Genomic DNA, 17,807 nt, shown 5'->3' with positions numbered 1-17,807 from the left:
TCCCCTGCGCGTCGTCCCTGCCTGTCTTGGCCTCAGACGTGGCCGAGGAGTCTTCATGGGGCAGGGACATTCGGCTTTATCGTACAGGAGAGGCCGGTCGGGGGACCCATGGGGCCACAGCTCTGTGAAGGGGAGAGCACCTCGGTCCCTTGGAACCGAGGCCACGCCACATAGAACACGGGCCGAAGGCCTCGCTTCCCAGGGAGCCGCGGGGGGGAGGGGCATGTTTTCCAGACTCGAAGGAGAACTGAGGGGCCACTGGGGCCTGAGCCATGGAGGGAGAAGCTTGGTAGGGGCAGGGCATTTTATTCTCGGAGAATAAAAGACAGCTGTGGTCGCCCCAGGCCTCGGGGGCAGGCAGAGAGGTGCATGGCTGAAGCCCGGAGACCCCCAGAGCTCCACCTGGGTCTCAGGCGGCCCCCCCGACCCGGGTCCCAGACTGAGGGCCACACGTCAGAGGCTGCCTGTGCCTCGCTCCTGACCGGTCTCGTCTGCTCCACGTAGGGCTCTGCCAGAACGTCGGCGTCCGGGTCGTGTGGCGGCGCTAGGAAGGGGATGATAGGAGGATGGCCGCCTTCCCTGCAGGCCAGGAGCCGGAGCCTTACCTGGAAGACGGTGAGGATGGCAGCAGGGAAGGTGTCGAAGTTGGTCGTTGGAGTCTCGTCTTGAAAGTTGAACCTGAGAAAACAAGGGTCTTGGGAAGAGGCAGCCCCGACGGAGCTGGGAGGACCCGGCGCCTCCAAGGCTGCCAGTGTCCCGGTGCCAGGGTCAGCAGCCCGCTCGAGGCCCTCAGGGGAGACCAGGGCCGGCGGCTGGGGCCCAGCATCACTTACTGTCCCCCGAACAGCTGCATGCCCAGCAGGGCGAAGACCACGATGAAGAGGAAGAGCAGGAAGAGCAGGCTGATGATGGACTTCATGGAGTTGAGCAGGGACACCACCAGGTTCCGCAGCGAGCTCCAGTACCTGCGGGAGGGCGGCCAGGTCTGGTCCCGCCCGGGGGCCGCGCCAGACACCGACTCACACCTGCCGGTGAAGCTGGAGCCTTCTCCCGAGGTCCAGACCCGTCAGCTGGACTCCAGCAGAGACGACGCGTCCCGCCGGGACCCGCCCTTGCCTCCCAAACCTGCTCCTGGCACTGTCCTCTCAGGGAGGATGGCCCAGCTCCCCTCCCCCAACCCCTCCGGCCAGCGCCTCAGGAAGTGAGGGTTCGACGATTTGTCCCCCGTCCGACAGGAGAGGCAGTTCTTTGTGCAAAGAGCCTCAGCACAGCGGGGCCAGTTCGGGGTGTGAGCTGCCACGAGTGCCCGCTCACCGGGTCCAAGGACACAGTGTGCAGCCCCCCCCCAAAGTCTCCTGGAGGTCAGAGACCGTGTCCCTCTCATTCAGCTGGACCCAGTGGCACACAGGTCCCCCGAAGTCGAGCTGCTGATGGCTCCCTGGGCGCCTGGGCCCCTCCAGCCGCTCCCCCAGGAGAGCCCAGAGCGCACACTGGGATCAGCCCCCCAGGGAGACGTACCACGTGCCTCTGTGCTCTGCACTTGCGGGCCTGCTGCCCGGGCGTGGGGAGGACTGCAGGACCGGCAGCCATCTCCCCATGTCGCCCCACCACTGGGCACCTGGCCCCGAAAACCATGTCCTCCTCCCTGGGGCCCGCATCACAGAGGCCCACCTGTCCCCCAGGTCCTCTCACCAGGTGCGAGAGAGGTAATGGAAGGTGGGCAGGAAGACTCCAGGAAAGCCTTCTCCTGGGGTGGGCAGGGGTCCAGGTCCAGGAGGAAATGGGGCTCCTCAGACTCCAGGCCCCTCAACCAAGGTGAGGACGGCACTTGTCACATGAAGGTGGTGGAGAACTGGGGGCACGTGGTGCAGAGCACCCAGCAGTGTCCTTGGGCCACGCTGGACTCAACTCCTGCAGCTACACTGCCGTGACCTCGAGTGACCTCAGGTTTGGAAAATAGACTGGAAGACACCAGGAGAACCTCAACGTCCTGGCGACGCCAGAGGAGCAGTGAGAGGCTGGGTCGGCCACTGGAGGGGTGGCCCAGAGCCCGGGGCCTCCAGCACAGGCTCAGGGCGGACAGCCCCGTGGCTGTCATGACCCAGGCTGCCCAGAACGCTGCACGGAGGTCCATGCCAGGCACGTGTCGGCCACCCGCTCCAGCTGCTCACGGGGCAGCCTTGGGGTCTCGGGTCCCCGCTGTGGTGTCTGGCCGCGGCTCCAGCCCGCCAAGTGACAGCAGCTCTGCCGCTGCCAGGACAGTCGTGTGTGAGGGTGTCTGCCTGCCTCCCGCCACCGCCACGCTGGCTCTCCCTGCGCTGACTGCGTCTCCCTCTGCCCTGGGTACAACCCGTTTCTGGGGCTGGAAGGAGTCACGTGGGATGAAACTGAGCGCGGTCAGGGCACCGCCCTGTCACCAAGGACAGACCAGGCAGGGTCGGCCCTGGTGGAGAAGGCAGGCCCGGGAGCTCAAGTCAGGTCGGAGTCACATCAGGGCCAGGACGAGTGGAAGCCCACCTCCCACCCCGGGAGGCGGGCCTGCAGGGCAGGCGGGCAGACTTAGGGGCCACAACCAGAGAACTTCCACTGCTCATTTCTGCTTCCCCGCGAACCATGGAGCAGGGTCACACTCCGGAAGCTGAAATACAGGACTGCTGATTTCAAGAGGAAACAGTGTGAAACCGTGGGGAACAAGCTAACGAGAGGATCAGGAACCCTGCTGCTGGCAACACTGGGTCCAGCTGGAAACTGCCCTGAGGACAGACGTGGCCCCGAGGCCAAGACCAAGTCCTGCTGGGCCGCTGCCCCAGCGCAGGCTGCTTTATGACTGTTTCTGCCTCTAAACCAATCACAGGCCACAGAGAGACTCCCTATGGCTGCGGCCAAGTCCGGCGCCACAAGTCCCCAGGGCAGTGCTGTTGAGCTGCCCCAGGGTGCTGCGCCCACCCCAGGAGCACTCGAACCACGTACTTGGTGACTTTGAAGATCCTCAGCAGCCGGAGAGCCCGCAGCACGCTGATCCCGAAGGAGGTTCCCGGCTTGATGGCCGCCCAGACCACCTCGAAGATGCTCCCCACAATGACCTGCAGGGGACACGGGTCAGCCTGGGCACATGCCTCGCCGCGCTGTGGCTGCATCTCCACAAGCATCCACCCTGCCTCCCGTCTGCTGCTCAAGCCAGATAAGGCAGCACGAGGTGCAGCCCCCAGGGAGCTGCAGGCCCCCAGGGCCGGTGCCCGTCCTGCCCCGACCCAGACACACCAGGAGGACACAGGACACGCAGCGGGTCCGGCCTGCTGGTTTCCGGGCGGACCTGAAAGTCTCCTTGTCCAAGGCCCGCACTGGGCTTCGTCACAGCCAGGGGAGCCTCCCACACTCCTCCGGGGCTCCAGAGCAAGCACGTCGGATACCTTGCCTGCTGGGCTGCTCTCACACCGACCAGCAGGTTCGGCCTCCTTGTGACCCCCCCCTCCGGTCCTGTCACTGCCCTGAGCGTCCCAGTTCAGAACTGCATCCTGTCCTCTCCCAGAAACCACCAAGAACAGCCTGTGACGAGCCCGCCCTCTTGTTTTCACCAAGAGTTACCCTGGGCGCCGTCCGTGTCAGTGGACCAGGGCCTGTGAGCAACAGGCACGTCCCCCCCTTCCAGCTGCTCCTCAGACGGGCCCTGTGAAGGGCCATCCTGATCAGGGTCTGGCGTGAGGGTCTTGGGAAGGACAGGGCAGTGGGGCTGGGGCGCCGCAGACCCCTCACCAGCCTTCCCCTGGGCAGGACGGCAACGGCACCCAGACCGAATTCCCTCCCTGACCGCCACGCCTCGGGGGGCACACCCAGGCCCACGGTCGGCATGAGTGCCCGTGTCCCCTTCGTGTGTGCGGCCAATTCTCACCCCCGCCAACCCGACTTCTGCAGCTGGTGTGGAGGACTCCCATGTCTAGCTTCAGTCTCTTAAATTCCATTTCACTGCATTTGGCTCACACATCCTCCAAGGTTTCAGTCACTCCCACCCATTTCGCGTCGACTGCAACGGAACCAACACTCTCACCAAGCCACTGAGAGAATGGTGACTGTGCCAGGGCCCCTGTGGGTCAACACCGGTCCACTACCCCGCACGTCTGGTCTGCTGGTGGGACCCGTTCCAAGTCACCCCAGATGCACAGCCCCCCACTGCGCGTTCCTCCGCCGGGACACACGTCACTCCGAGGACATCAGCTATGCCCCCAGCTGCCGCACCACTACGACCCTCGCACCAGCTCAGCACGTCTGGTCTTGGTGGCCCGATCGCCACCACCAGTTGCCCTCAGCATCACAGCACCCGCCTTGTGCCCTGGGCTGATCCCCCTCCTTCCAGCGCTGGGCTCCACCAGGTCTCCTCCTGCCCATCCCTCCTCGGCATCGTCCACACTGGTTCATGATGAAGGTGGCGCCTAGATAGCCCCCGGGGAACCCACTCCTGGTGCAGTCTGTCCCCTGAGGGTGGGGTGGACCTCACTACCCACTTCTGGCAAACAGGACGGACAAAGGGACGGGCGTCACCCCTGAGACGTGTCACAGCTGCGTGGGGGCGGAGGGGACACTGGGCAGCCTGTGCGGTGGCCCTCAACACCAGGAACTGGGGTGGCTGTGGCCACTGGGGTGAGCCTGGGGGCTGACTTTCGAGGTCTGTCAAGAACCATGAGCAGGGCGTGGATGGGAGCCCTGCGGCCCCACAGAGCCTGGGCCGCAGGACCTCGGGAGGGACACCCGTGAGTCACAGCCTGACTGCCAACCCGCCAGAACAAGAGAGAACAAATGTCTGCTGCCTTAGCCATTAAGCCTTGTGGTAACTTGCCACCTGGACAGAAAAGTCAACCCAGACGTGGGAAACAGGAGTGAGGAGCTGCGTGATTCAAACCCCAGTGCGGGGGGGTGGGGCTCTGGGAGCAGGGAGTGGCCCTGAGCAGCAGTCAGCGGAGGCCTGAAGCCCCTGAGCACTCCCCCTGGAATGCTGGACCCCGAGGATGCCACAGGAACGTGAGGAGAACCCCAGGTGCCCAAGAAAGGGGGCTGGCGGAGCGGGGCACGCCGGGGCCTGTGGCTGCGTGAGGAGCGGACGTGCGGCCCAGAGCCGGGGCTCTGCCGAGAGTCACTGATGCCGCCTGGTGTCCTCCTGCCGCTCGTGTCGGAGGGGAGGGAGGGAACCGAGGGACTTCCTGTTGGGAGAAGCCGAGACTTGCTAGTTTGGGAAATGCTCGGCCTCTCCAGAGAGCAGACGATGCCAAAATTAAGAAATGGCCCGGAGCCTAGAGATGAAGCCCAGGGCGTGACTGTGGCTTTTCCGTAAGACCCCGAAAGACCAAGGGTAGGGCCTGGGAGCATGTGCAGCCACCTTCAGGCCCTCCCAAGGGACACGGGGTGTGCCTCCCACATGGGCTGCGTGAAGCAGTACGTCCTCAGGACACCGAAGCAGGTTGAGCTCGGTCATCTCAGCAGGAGCTCAGGCCGAGCAGGGCTGACCTCTAAAAGAATCGTGGGCACAGCTCTGTCCAACGGGGTAAATTCCAAGAAGATTCACAACGTACCCGTGAAGTTCTTACAAGGCTTATACACACAAAAACATCACCAGTTTGAACTGAATCGGACAGAGACAGTACAAAATTAGGCCTTTGGATTCCCGAAATTCTACTAGTAGGAAGCAGGCTGAGAAAAACCTCGGCTGAAAACGTTCACCACCCTGCATGGAAAGGGAAGATGACTCAGGACAAAGCCCAGAGCCAGAGGGCTTCCCAGGCCGCAGGAGCTCATCAGGGCACTCCCACCACCTCCCAGCTGGGCTCCAGGGCTGCTGTGGCCCAGTGGCGAGCTGGGCAGCCCACGCTCCCCTTCCTGAACAGGGATGTCGAGAGCAGCGACCCCTTGCCTGTCCCACCCAAGCTGGGTGCGGCGTAGACAGCTTGTCCCTTTAGTTTCATGGTCTACAGGCTGAGAGAAGCTGCAGGAGCCTCCACCAGGCTGGGTGTGCTGCGGGTGACGCGGCTCTGCCGCAGTAACGGGACGAGACTCTGGGGAGGCGGGAGAGAGGGGAGTGCATTCTACACTTGGGGGGGGTGCGAATCACGGGCCCAGAAGGCAGCCTCCGGGACACCCCCAGCGATCCTGGTGCCATGTCCCTGTGTCACACTCTCCCCCATTAAAAGCGGGCTGGCCCAGTGACTCCCTCCTGGCAAGCACAACAGCCGGCTGACGGCGTCCCTCTCCTGAGCCTGGGCTCCTGCGGCCTCTGTCCTGGGACCTACGAGTCTCTCTCACGTCACGAGCTGCCGTAGCCGTGAGACACGTGGCGAGGCCCATGCGACTGGGAAGCGAGGCCGACCACACCCATGAGAGGGCACGGGAGCAGATCTGCTGAGCCCAGCCTGGCCACAGCCGTGTGACAAGCCTGAATGCACGCTCCTGCCCTAGCCAAGCCTCGGGAGGACTGTACACCCAGCGCCAGCTGGACTGTGACCCACGAGAGACCCTGGGTTCCTCTGTTAGCTTATGTGCAAACTACTCCTGCGTGCGGGGCTCTGGAAGTTCCCAGATGGGCGTCTCCCTGAAATCTCCCTCCCTCTCCGGGTTCCCTCTGCCCACGTGCACTGCAGCTTTCTTTGGAACCAGGAGGGCAGAGAATCAGAAGAGTTGGTTTCCCCTCGACCGTCTTGTCAAAGCAGCAGGTGTCCACGGCTCTCAGGGCGCACCCTGGGCCCCATCGCCTTCCTTCCCCAGAGACATCAAGCAGCGTGGCGTGTGCGGGGGAACCCTGGGCTCAGCACCGACCCCCGGCACACTAACTAGCTGGGCAGCTTGGGCCCGTCACACAGCGTCTCTAGCTGTTCATCTATGAAGTGAGTCGTCGCGAAGATCTGACACAGTCTGCCAACTGTGCTGCAGCGCTGACGAGAGGAACGCTCTCCTCCGACCTAGGTCCGGGCGCCCTCCCTGGCTACTGGGGGCTCTGCAAGGCCTCCCTTGGACTGCAGCACATCCACTTCTCAGTCAGAGCCTCCACCGGGTCAGAACTCAGCTCTGGGCAGCCGTCAACAGCACTCCACCCCTGGGCTCTGGGCTCGGCACCAGGGAGGCGTCCTGCATGATCTGCTGGGCCCAGGGAAGTGGTCTCTGTGTTGCCCCTCCCCCTGCCCTTTCGCAGTGAGCCTCAGAAACACCTGCCCTCCAGGCTTCCCTCACCGGCAGAGGCTGGGGAAGAGACCCAGGCTCACTGCTCCCCCCAGCCTCACAAGGAGGGCTGGGCCACCACGGCCTGTCAGTCCTCCCCTAACACTGGTGCACGTGCCCAGGGCCGGACCCACAGGACAGTGAGGCATCAGGACCACAGCTCCCTTGAGCCCTGGCAGCGTATTTGAAAGAAGCTTGTATGCCAGGCCCAGGGGAGGCCGCGGAGCCTTGAGCTGGTCTTGAGACTCCGTAACAAGGGCAGGGGAGAGAGGGAGGGAGTCACAGCTGGCACCCCAGCAGGACGCGCCTCCCCGCCTCAGACGGCCCCTCTGGCCCACGCAGGCTCACGGGCCCCTCGACGCCTGGGCTCTGCGTCGCAGACCCCCGCCCACACCGGGCACGGCACCGCGGGAGGGGCTGCACGCCCTCTCGAGTACACAGCCGGCGTCCCGACCAGACGTCTCACTCACCCCGAAGTCAAAGCAGTTGAAGGAGGACCGGAAGTAGCTCCTGGGCCCCAGGCCGTACACCTTCAGGGACATCTCTGTGAGGAAGAGACCCAGGAAAACAAACTCTGCAAAGTCTAGGAGAAGCCGGAGAAGAGGGCGTTAGCTCGCAGCCCCTCCGACCTGGCTCCAGCCCAGCCTGGAGGGCACCAGACCCCAGGCGGGCCTGGGGTTGAGCCTTCCAGGCCTGGTCTGTGGCCCTTCGCCCTAATCTCTGCCCAGGACAGAATAATGAACAGAGTGGAATGATGCAGAGAGGTGCTCCCTCCCAGCTGAAAGGTGCTGAGCGCCCAGTGCCTGTGGGACACGCACACAGGCTCCCAGGACTGACCCTGGGAGAAGCTCTGGGGTCAAGGGCCCCTGTCCCCCCGAGGAGGACCTAAGGTGGTCAGGCAGAGGGCGCCCCAGCCCCGTGGAGAAGCTGGACAGCCTTGGACCTGGCCACCCACCTTCACGCCCCGCTCCACGCACTGACTGCAGGTGGAGAATGTCAGCTCCCCGGCCGGAACCCCCATCTCTCCACGAGGACCCCTGAGGGAACTCCTTTCTCTCCCTGAGGACTGCTGGCCTTAACGCCGGGTCTCTCAGGAGGCCTCCCTGGTCCTTCTCTGGACTCCCAGCACCGTGTTCGGTTCTAACTGTTCACGGGCTCACCCTACCAAATGCAAGCCTCCATCCCCAGGCCCACGCAGTACGCTTGCCGGGGGCCTTGGGGAAGCCGCCCCCGCGTTGTCTGTGAGTCACACAGGGACTCCTGTGGGTGCCTTCATCTTCCCTCAGGCTGGACCCCAGCAGGCAGCCGTGGTGAACAGTGCCTGCCTCAGCCCAGGGGTCCTGCCCCTGGTGGTGCTAACCCTTCAGGAGCCTCAGGACTGAAGGGAGGCCACCCTGGAGCTAAGGGCCGTGCTCAAAGCACACAGACACTGTCCCTAACCCAGCCTGAGCAGAAGGCGGAGTCAGAGCAAGAAGAAACAGTCAGTCCAGAAGCTGTTCGAGGCCACGGAGTGCAGGAGACACAGCCGGGCTCAGCCGTTGTCTGGCCAAACCAGGAATTCCAGGCTTCCGAATAAGGTCACTGTTTGATCCTCCTCCCAAGCTGGGACCCACCCATCATTCTGGACGCTGAGCCCTCTGTCCCCAGAGACGCAGAGGCTGGAAGCAGCTCAGAATCAAGGGCAGAGCCTGCCGCAGGGGGCCCAGGACCGAGGGGTGAACGCAGGTTTCTGAGAGTCCAGTCCCAGGCCAGAGCCTCTGGCTTCCAGACTGGTTGGGAGACTGGAGCTCAAGCATCTCCTGATAAAACAGATGGGGGAGGCAGGGACACACCTCCTGCTGTCACTCCGCGCCCTGAAATCTGCTCTCCTCCAAGCTCTGCACACACGTAGCCGCCTCAGCAGGGTGTATCTGCAGCAGCCGACACCCTGGCTGGGCAGAGACACCAGTCCCACTGCCCGCTGGGCACCAGGCCCCCCAGACCCACACGTGATGGCCTGTGTGGCCCAAGGTCTCAGGTGGGGATCCTCCTCCTGTGGCATGAGTACGTGGGCAACCAACTCCCGGGAGCAGCTCACCCCTAGAAGGCCTGGCCTCCGGAGCTAGTCAGAAAAACACAAGGGCTCTCAAACCATGCACAGAATGAGCAGTGAGGAGGCAAAGCAACTGTCCTGGAGAAGCTGAGAGGGCAACGCCAGAGGCGTGGACGCCCACTGACCCCCGCCTGACACTGCCTGAGCGCCTGGCACCTGGGCCTGGAGATGGTGACAGCAGCTGTGAGGGGCGGTGGGACAGCTGTGTCCTGAGTCCCGCTCGGAACACTCAGCCCCACAGCCCCTCCACATGAGGTCACAGAGGCACCTGCCCTGCACCTCAGGGGCACGGTGAAAGGAGCTCAGGTCCTGGGAGGAGAGGCCACAGAGCTGCAACCTCCAGCCGACCAGCCCAGATGCCCACCCTGCTCCCCAGAAGACCAAAGTGGGAGTAGTTTGCAGACACAAGCACACGAACTGCCAAAGGGGAAGCTGTCGGGAAGGGGGCTCCAGGACCAGAGCCCCCAGCACCCCACCTGCCTTTCCGCTCTCCTGAGCAGGAGACCCTCAGCTTCACACGCTCGGCCTGGGGGCCAAGAAAGGGTGTTGGTCCATGCAGTCCTAAATCTTTCACTCAACCAGCAGGCCCTGGTGTGCTCTGAGCCGGCATGGGGGACAGAACCCTCTCTCCAGGAGCCCACAGGCTGAGGGGAGCAGAGCGGGTAGGTCCAGCAGTGCCTGTGCTGTGACACACACACTGTGGGACAGAGGGACAGCGCAGAGGGTGGCCCGGGCCCTCTCACGAGGCCTGGGGGTTCACAGGAGGACCCTCCCTCCCTCCCTCCGCAGCTCGAGCATCAGTCTCTGGGGTCCCCAGCGCACCTGAGGGACAGGAGCCAAGATGCAAAGAACCCACTCTCCAAGGGGCGGCCAGCCTCAGGCCAAGGCCCACGGCGAGCTCTGACGAGGATGGCCCTGAAGGGGAGCACTCCTCTTCCTCCTGCAAGGCCTCACTACCTCCCGGACCAGCCTGCCTCACTCCAGCCAGCTGTCGAGGACAGAGCCCGGGCCCTGGGCAGAAGTGTCCAGACCCAGCACAGGCCCCCTCTCCCTCCAGCCGCTTTCCCCAGGTGATGCCAGTGAATTCAGGAACTTCCAGGAAACCACAGAGAAGACAGAGCAGGACGGTGCAGGTTCCTGGCCAGGGGTACCTACGGCCTGGCCCGGCACCGGGCATTCCCAGCCTTGTGCTCCTGCATGCCAGACAGCGGCCAGGCCATGCAGGCGGCCCCCAGCCCACGTGGGGCAATCCCCAGGAAACAAGGAGTCACCACAGGACTTCCTGGGCACCACCAGCTTCCCCTGTGGGAAGAGAAGGCCTGGCTGGGAGGCCCCACGGAGCAGCCGCACCACTGGCTCAATAAGGAGGAAGCCCTGTCTTCCTGGCCCCCACCCCCCCGCCAGGGGCGGGAAATTTCAGCCTGAGGACTCAAGCCACCAAACCACCAGCCCCAGGACACACTCAGGGGCCAGAGCACCCAGCTCAAGGCACTCAGGCTGGCCTGCACCCTCACCCCGCCAGGAGCCTGAGCCAGCCTGTCTGCTGGACGTCCCTGTGCGCTTCTGCTTTCCTCTGCCCTTTCCCGTTATACAAGCAATGGGCTTCAACATAAGCCTGGGAAGCAGCAGCCCGGAGTCCTGCCCATGTTTCCCAGTGGCTGTGGAGCCGTCAGTCCACGGCGGACCAGGCTCTGCGATCTAACAGAAGGGAGCACGGCTGGCCTGCTGGGGGCCAGAACTGGGACCCAGGAGGGCTCTTCTCTGCAGAAAAGGCTGTCTTGAGCACCTCAGGTGGGTGCAGGCACACAGGCTCCAGGGAGAGAGTGAGGCCCTTGTGGGGGGCCCAGAGCAGGCCCTGTGTCCAGGTTGGCCGCAGACACTAGGCAGGGTAAATGCACTGACCATGGGGATGGGGAAGAGGAAGCACTGACTGCAGGACAGAAATCATCAGGGGAGTGTCTTTGGAGCTCCTGAGAGGCTCCACAAAGCAAGGCCTTTAGCTTCATATGCCCTGCAGGGCCCTTGGGTATGAAGGCCAACCTGGTCCCTGGGGAGGGGCAGGGAGCCCAGCACCGCAGCCTGGAACATGTAGCAGGGCCGGGCAGGTCATGACCCAGAGCCCCAGGCCTGTCCTGAGGCTCACGGACACAGGCTTGCAAGTCGCTCTGGTCTTGGACACACCCAGGTTCAACCAACCACAAAGAAAAGTGAAACAGGGGAGCCCTGGGAGCCAGGACTCTCTCCCGAAGAATCCGGGGAAGACAGAAACGAGGAGCTAGCTCCCTTGGTCCCCGGGTCTGAAGCCTTCTCGAGGGAGGACGCATCATCCCACGAACATCCTCCCCTGGCACCCAGACCCCTCACTCATTTCCCACTACACTGGGGACAGGGTCTGGCCAGATCAGCGGGCTATCCCAGTTCACAGGGCCGGGGCAGCCCTGGGACGGGGCGCTCGGGCCCGGGGAACAGCAGGCCCCCTGCAGAGGCCCCCAGGGTGCTGCGGTCAGTGCAGGGGCCCTGCCCTGGGCGTTAAGCAAAGGCCAGCTGCAGACCAGAAGTGGCTCGGGAGGAGGCGGGGGAGGCCCGGGCCCGGCTACGTACACAGCGCCGTGGTGAGCCGCTGGGGCTGGTTGTAGTGCACCATGGCCACGCACAGCGTGTTCAGGGCCACCACGCACAGCACCGCCCAGTAGAAGCTCTGTGCCTTCACCATGCGCCGGATGAAGAACCGGCACATCTTCTCCTTCCTGCGGAGATACGACGAGCCGTCCGTCTTCCCGCTCTTGAGGCCGGCGCGGGCGAAGGGGGGCCCTGGGGGGACAGGGGGCTCTCTGAGGGCACGGGGGGCCAGGCACACGCGCCCGGCACCCATCCGTGCCCCCGTGGACACGCTCCCCCCCCCACGCACTGCCCCCCACAGAAACACCCTCGAGGGCACGTGCCCCCAGCCCAGGCCCGGCTCGAGGCGCTAGTTTCCGTCCCAGGCCCCATGTGCGTCAGACCTGCTACTGACACTGTGCTAATGACCCCTGCACCCCCACCCCCCGCTTTCACAAACGAGGGAACGGGAGTCTTGGTGGCCTCCATGGCTGCTGGGCTCCGGCAGGAAGACCTGGGTTGGAGCCGCTCTCTGGTCCCCAGAACCCCCTGGCCTCTGTCCCTCTTTAGCTCAGCGGTCGGTAGCCACTAGCCACTGCCTGCTCGGTAGTCCTACTGCGCCACAGCCAAGCTCTTTCGTTTGCATCTGGTCCAGCAGCAGAGCTAAAAGTGGTCCACAAAGCCCCAAATATTCAGTCTCTGGGAAGTCGGCCAAGGAAGCGGCTCCTCCCCCACTCACCAGCCAAACCCAACCGCCTCTCCCATTCTGTGCTCAGCACCTCTGCCCCACCCGGGCTCCCACGCTGCCCTTCTCCAGACACTCCAACTGAACCGGGTCCTCAGCCCCTAGACAACAATCATAACCTCATGCCAGCTGCTCTGAATTGGCCTGTTGGCCTGGTCTGTGCCCAACCCCCGGGTCAGACCGAGCTCTAGGGGGACAGGGCCACCAGCTACCAACAAACCCCTCACGCCACCTGACGATCAAGCAAGCAGTCACTGTGGGTGCCTGGAGGTCTTGAGTGCATGTGTGTGTTCAAACCCAGTCTGCTCTGAACACCCGGCCTGGCCAACAGGCCTGGGGAGGTGTGGGCGCACGTTACATACGTGATGGGAGGTGTGCCGCACAGGCGTGTGTGCACGTGCGCACCCAGACCCGCGATGGCACTGACAGCGTCTTCAGTGTTGTCAGACCAGTGCTATCAGAGCAAATGTGTTCTCGGATTCGCTAAGTGAAGACGGCAGAGGCTTCTGGAGTGACCTGCCTACAAGCTGAGCAGCTGCAGCAGGCAGAAGGCACCATCACAGACACAGAAGGAGGGCCCCAGGAGAGCACCCTTCAATCAGCCCCACCAGGGCCTTGCAGGGCCCTACCAGCCACTTCCTGGCACTCTAGATGCCACCCCACCCACACCATGGGCCCCTCACAGCTCCCCTGGCAGAGCCAGAACACAGACCCCCAGTCCACAAGCAGACACCAGAGCCAGCTGTTCAGGGCAGGCTCGTTCAGCAGGACCTCTCAGCCAGCCCTGCTGAGAGCTGCACTTTGCCAGTGGAGGGGACACGCTGCCCCCTCCTCAAAGGCAGCAGTGGGGCACAGAGGGAAGACAGGTGCCCAGGACAGAGAGACCCACACAGCAGAACCAACACACAGGCCTGTCCAGTGACACCCCCCCCCCCAGACACAACCACCCACTCAGTCAGTTAGAAAGAGTCACACACACGTGCCTGGCACATCCAGACCCTGGCCACACCTGCCCTTGAGGACACATCACAGATGCACACGGGTGCACACCTGTAAACACACACAGGGCCACCCTCAAGAGGAGGGGCAAGGGAACACTTGACTCAAGCAAACTGCACTGTGCACACACACGGCCAGGGGGACAAGCGTCTTCCACGGGGACCCCCTGGATGCGCCCCAGGAGGCCAGGCGGCCCGGCTCCCTGCGACACGGCCAGGGGGACAAGCGTCTTCCACGGGGACCCCCCTGCATGCGCCCCAGGAGGCCAGGCGGCCCGGCTCCCTGCGAGCGAGGCTTCGAGAGATGCTGGCCGTCCTTTCACTGCCACCCCGCACCGCCCGCTAGCCCTCGGGCAGACACCACACACATCCTCACTCGTCAGAGGCACCACACGATGGCACCCACAGCCATCCGTGTTCACCAAACCACATCCCCCACGTGGCCCTTGAAGCCCACCAGCTCCCGGCTCTGACTTAAAGGAGCAAAGGGAGAGACAACATGAAGTTACAGGAATTCCAGGAGCAAAAGGAACAGGAAAGGGGACGAAATAACTACACAAATGGAAGAAACCATCTTCCCCTGAAGAAAGACCTGAGCCTGCAGGCCGACAGGCGCACCGGCTTCCAGACCCCAGCAAAGGGGGTTAGTGACGCGGAAAAGAAGCCAATGGCGGCCAGGAAACCAGAGGCCAGGACGGGGCGAACACAGAACCAGAGAAGCGAGCAGGGCAGCTGAGCGCCCTGGTCAGCGGGAGGCAGGAGGGCACCTGAGTGCGAGCAGAGGTCAGTCTCCTGCCTGCACAGCTGTCAGAGGGGAAGCTGCCAACCGACCCAGCAGGACCGCCCCGTGGTGAGCAGCGACCAGAGGAGAGGACACAGAGCCACCGAAGCAGGAAAGGTGGGCCCCAGGAAAGTGCCAAGTCAGGTTTCTTGGGCCCCCGGGGCAAGTAGCCTAAAACTAAAAGCCCCAAACAGTCTCAAACCAGGAGGGGGGAGGGGAAACTCTGCAAAGGTCACATCCGATTGGGTTGGGGGTTGGGCAGGGAAATGGGAAATGGAGCGATTTTGTTATGGAAATAATGCATCTTGGTGGTAAAGATGGTAGAGAAACACTAAAACAGTAAACGATGCCTGCGATTATGGGAGAAGGAAGGAAGGGAACCATCCGTGGGACAGCAGAGGGAGGATCAGAAATTCACAAGGGGGAGCCTGAGAAGCAGCAGCTCGCTGGAAGCACAAAGCTGTGGGCGGAGAGCGGAGACACCCTGAAACCGCAGCGATCCACAGCAGCAGCGGGGAAGGAAGCCGGCTGGGCGCCAGCCAGCACTCGAACAGAGCAGCCTGGACGCTCCTGCTGGGAACAGGGGCCCAAGACTCGGTTGAAAAAAAGCAAGACCCAGCTAAATATTGTTTACGAGATGAACACTTGAAATGGTCAAGAGTTAAAAATGAACGGGAAAGCAAAGATGCCAGGCAAGTTACGGTAGCTTGTGCTAAAACCCAAACAGCAAGGTAGTAAAAAGAAGTCTAAGTCGTGACATTTCATGGCAGGCAGCAAACCCGTCAGCAGAGGAACTAAACAGATAAAGAAGGCATGTGTGATAACCAAAAGCATAATTTACAAAGAAGCCGTAACGGTCACAAACCCTCTCTTTACCAAAGCACGTACTGGCTAAACACAAAAACAAAAGCCATCGGAAACACAAGAGGAAGCATCAGGGAAATGCAGATCAAAACCACAGTGACTTATCACCTCACACCTGTCGGGATGGCTATTTCCAAAAAAAAAAAAAAAAAAAAAAACAGCTAGTGCTGCTGAGGATGTGGAGAAATTGGAGCCCTCGTGCACGGCAGGTGGAACGTGAACTGGTGCAGCTCCTCGGGAAAACAGTACGGAGGTTCCTCAAAAACGTGTAAAAATAAAAGTACCACATGATCCAGCTCTCCCATTTCTGGGGACACCTAACCTATCCATCCATCCATACGAAAGAACTGAAATCTGGATCTCGACCACGTTCGTTGCAGCACTACTCACAACAGATAAGCAGTGTCTGTTGGCAGCTGAGTGGATAAACAAACGTGGTCTGTACATGCAGTGGAATACTGCTCAGCCTTAAAAAAGGAAACTGCACCCTGCCACAGCCTGGGTGGGCCCTGAGGACACCACGCTCAGTGAGACAAGCTACACTCAGAAACACAAATGCTTAGTGACTAACTACACTCACGTGAGGCGTCTAAAACAGTGAAATTCATAAAACCAAAGACTGGACGCTGACGACCTGGGGCTGGGGGGAGCTGACTCACGTGCTGCTGGTGAACGGGAGTAAGGCATCAGCCCAGTGAGATGGGTCAGCGCTAAACCTGCCGCACCGCACTGCGCCCGGGCCAGCAGTTAGCTACCGACGCTGCACACTTGAGTCCACAGACCTCATCGTGTGTTCTTATCACACACACACACACAGGTTTTCAAGGGAAAAAGGAAATGCAAGGGAAACTTGATAAACACTGAGATGAGGAGGGGATGCGTGACGCGCCCTCTCAGATCTGCACGGGTCTAGCGGTAAACACAAAGACCACAGCGCACACCCTTGCCCTTGGGAGACTCACCAAGCCTGGTGGCTCTCAGAGCCAGGCGCACCCTGCTGCGCTTCTGTCAGTGAGACTAAAATCAGTCATGAACTTGGAGCTTAAAAAGTTTAAACACAGAGATGTACTGGCCACATTTTCCAGTCGTTATCTGATAAAATTAGCCACAATAAAAAGGTGGCTGATCTACCTTACTACTTGTAAATTAAGAGGCACGCTCCTAGACCACGTCTGACTCAGGGGAAAGTAAAGAAGCCGCCATCTGAGCAGCAGCACAGGGGACACCCCAGGCGCAGCTGTGGGCAGAGGCAAGGACGCAGCCTACCTGCTTCCCTATTAAAGAAGGAAGGAAAAAAGCACGGGTTACACATTTTCAGTTAGAAAAGTGATAATAAAATAAATAAAGATAATGTAGAAAGATAAACCTAATAAAAATGAAAAATGAAAAGAATAAAATTAAAAACAAAAAATAGAAGGAAACCAAAATCTGGTCATTTTAAATGATCATTAGTACATACTAACCTCACACCATACTAATTCAGAAAACAGAGAGAAAACAGAGGTCACTGTGCTAACAGCCGGAACAGAGTGAAACCGAAGTCAGCACAGCCCAGTCAGCCTCAGAGCTCTGAGCGCCAGAGCGCAGCACACAGGTGCCACCTGGCAGCCCCACTGACTCCCACACGCACCCCCCCACCAAGTCTGAGCCGGACTCCCCCACTGCCCCTCAGGCAGGGCTACTCCGGCTGCTTCCCACTCGTGGGGTCTCCCTCTTCCACCCATGTGAACAATTGATCAGCAAACCCCATGGGCTGGTCCTCAAAACACACCTAGAACCCAGCCCCAACCCCTAGCTGCTCCCTCACACCCAAGCCGCCGGCCGCTGGATCCGCACGACAGCCTCTGACCTGGTCCTGCTTCTGCGCCACATGCAGAATGACGCCTCCCCCGCAGGCCACACGGCTGCCAGGGTCCGTGCTGGACCGTGGGACCCTCCCCTTTCCTCCCCTTTCCTCCCCTTTCCTCCCCTTTCCTCTCCTGCCCCCTGCCCCGCCCACTCCAGCTCACGGCCTCCCACCCTGATGCCGGACACTCTGTCTCCGGTGTCCCTTGGGCTGACCAGCTAGCTCCCTCCTCAGCTCCTCACTCAAAGGCCATCCTATTTAAAATCCCAGCACCTCCAGGCCCTCCAAGCCCCCTCCTTCTCTGCTCTTTTCCGTTTGCACACACAGCACTGGAACAGAAACTCCAGAAGACTCAGGGCTTGCGCCTGGCTCAGGGCTACAGCCCACGGCTCCGGGCAGTTCCCAGCACATCTGGGCACTTAATAAACATGTGCTGAGTGAATGGACAGGCAAGTGACTGCAGACAGGAGCCATCAAAAGAACTACAAGAGAACCCTGCGCTCTGCTATACAGAAACAAGTGTGAAAAGGCAGCAAATGTGAGGTCTCCTAACAAAGTATAATTTATAAAACTGGTCCAAGTTCTTTTTGTTTCTTAACTAGCTAGGTACACGATTCTCTCAGCTTTAAAGAACAGGTAGTTTACGTGTTATTTAAGTTATTCCAAGCTACAGAAAAAGTTTTTTA

At 61.4% G+C, this 17,807-nt stretch overlaps 1 protein-coding gene across 7 annotated transcripts in view; it reads right to left on the bottom strand.

Annotated features, from left to right (window-relative positions):
- Nucleotides 1-17,807, bottom strand: part of CACNA1B (calcium voltage-gated channel subunit alpha1 B) — a 173,457-nt gene that overhangs the window by 104,327 nt on the left and 51,323 nt on the right. For all 7 annotated transcript variants that reach the window (XM_064490856.1, XM_064490855.1, XM_064490849.1 and 4 more), the window contains 5 exons: nt 11,891-12,100; nt 7,668-7,780; nt 2,971-3,083; nt 834-965; nt 606-678 (listed from right to left, as the gene is read on the bottom strand). In XM_064490856.1, coding sequence (XP_064346926.1) covers nt 606-678; nt 834-965; nt 2,971-3,083; nt 7,668-7,780; nt 11,891-12,100 — 641 coding nt within the window. The remainder of the gene's footprint in view (nt 1-605; nt 679-833; nt 966-2,970; nt 3,084-7,667; nt 7,781-11,890; nt 12,101-17,807) is intronic.

Source organism: Camelus dromedarius, chromosome 10, assembly GCF_036321535.1.
Source record: "Camelus dromedarius isolate mCamDro1 chromosome 10, mCamDro1.pat, whole genome shotgun sequence".
Classification (NCBI taxonomy): domain Eukaryota; kingdom Metazoa; phylum Chordata; class Mammalia; order Artiodactyla; family Camelidae; genus Camelus; species Camelus dromedarius.
The sequence above is the reverse complement of the archived record's forward strand: the minus strand, read 5'-3'. Positions and strand labels throughout refer to the sequence as shown.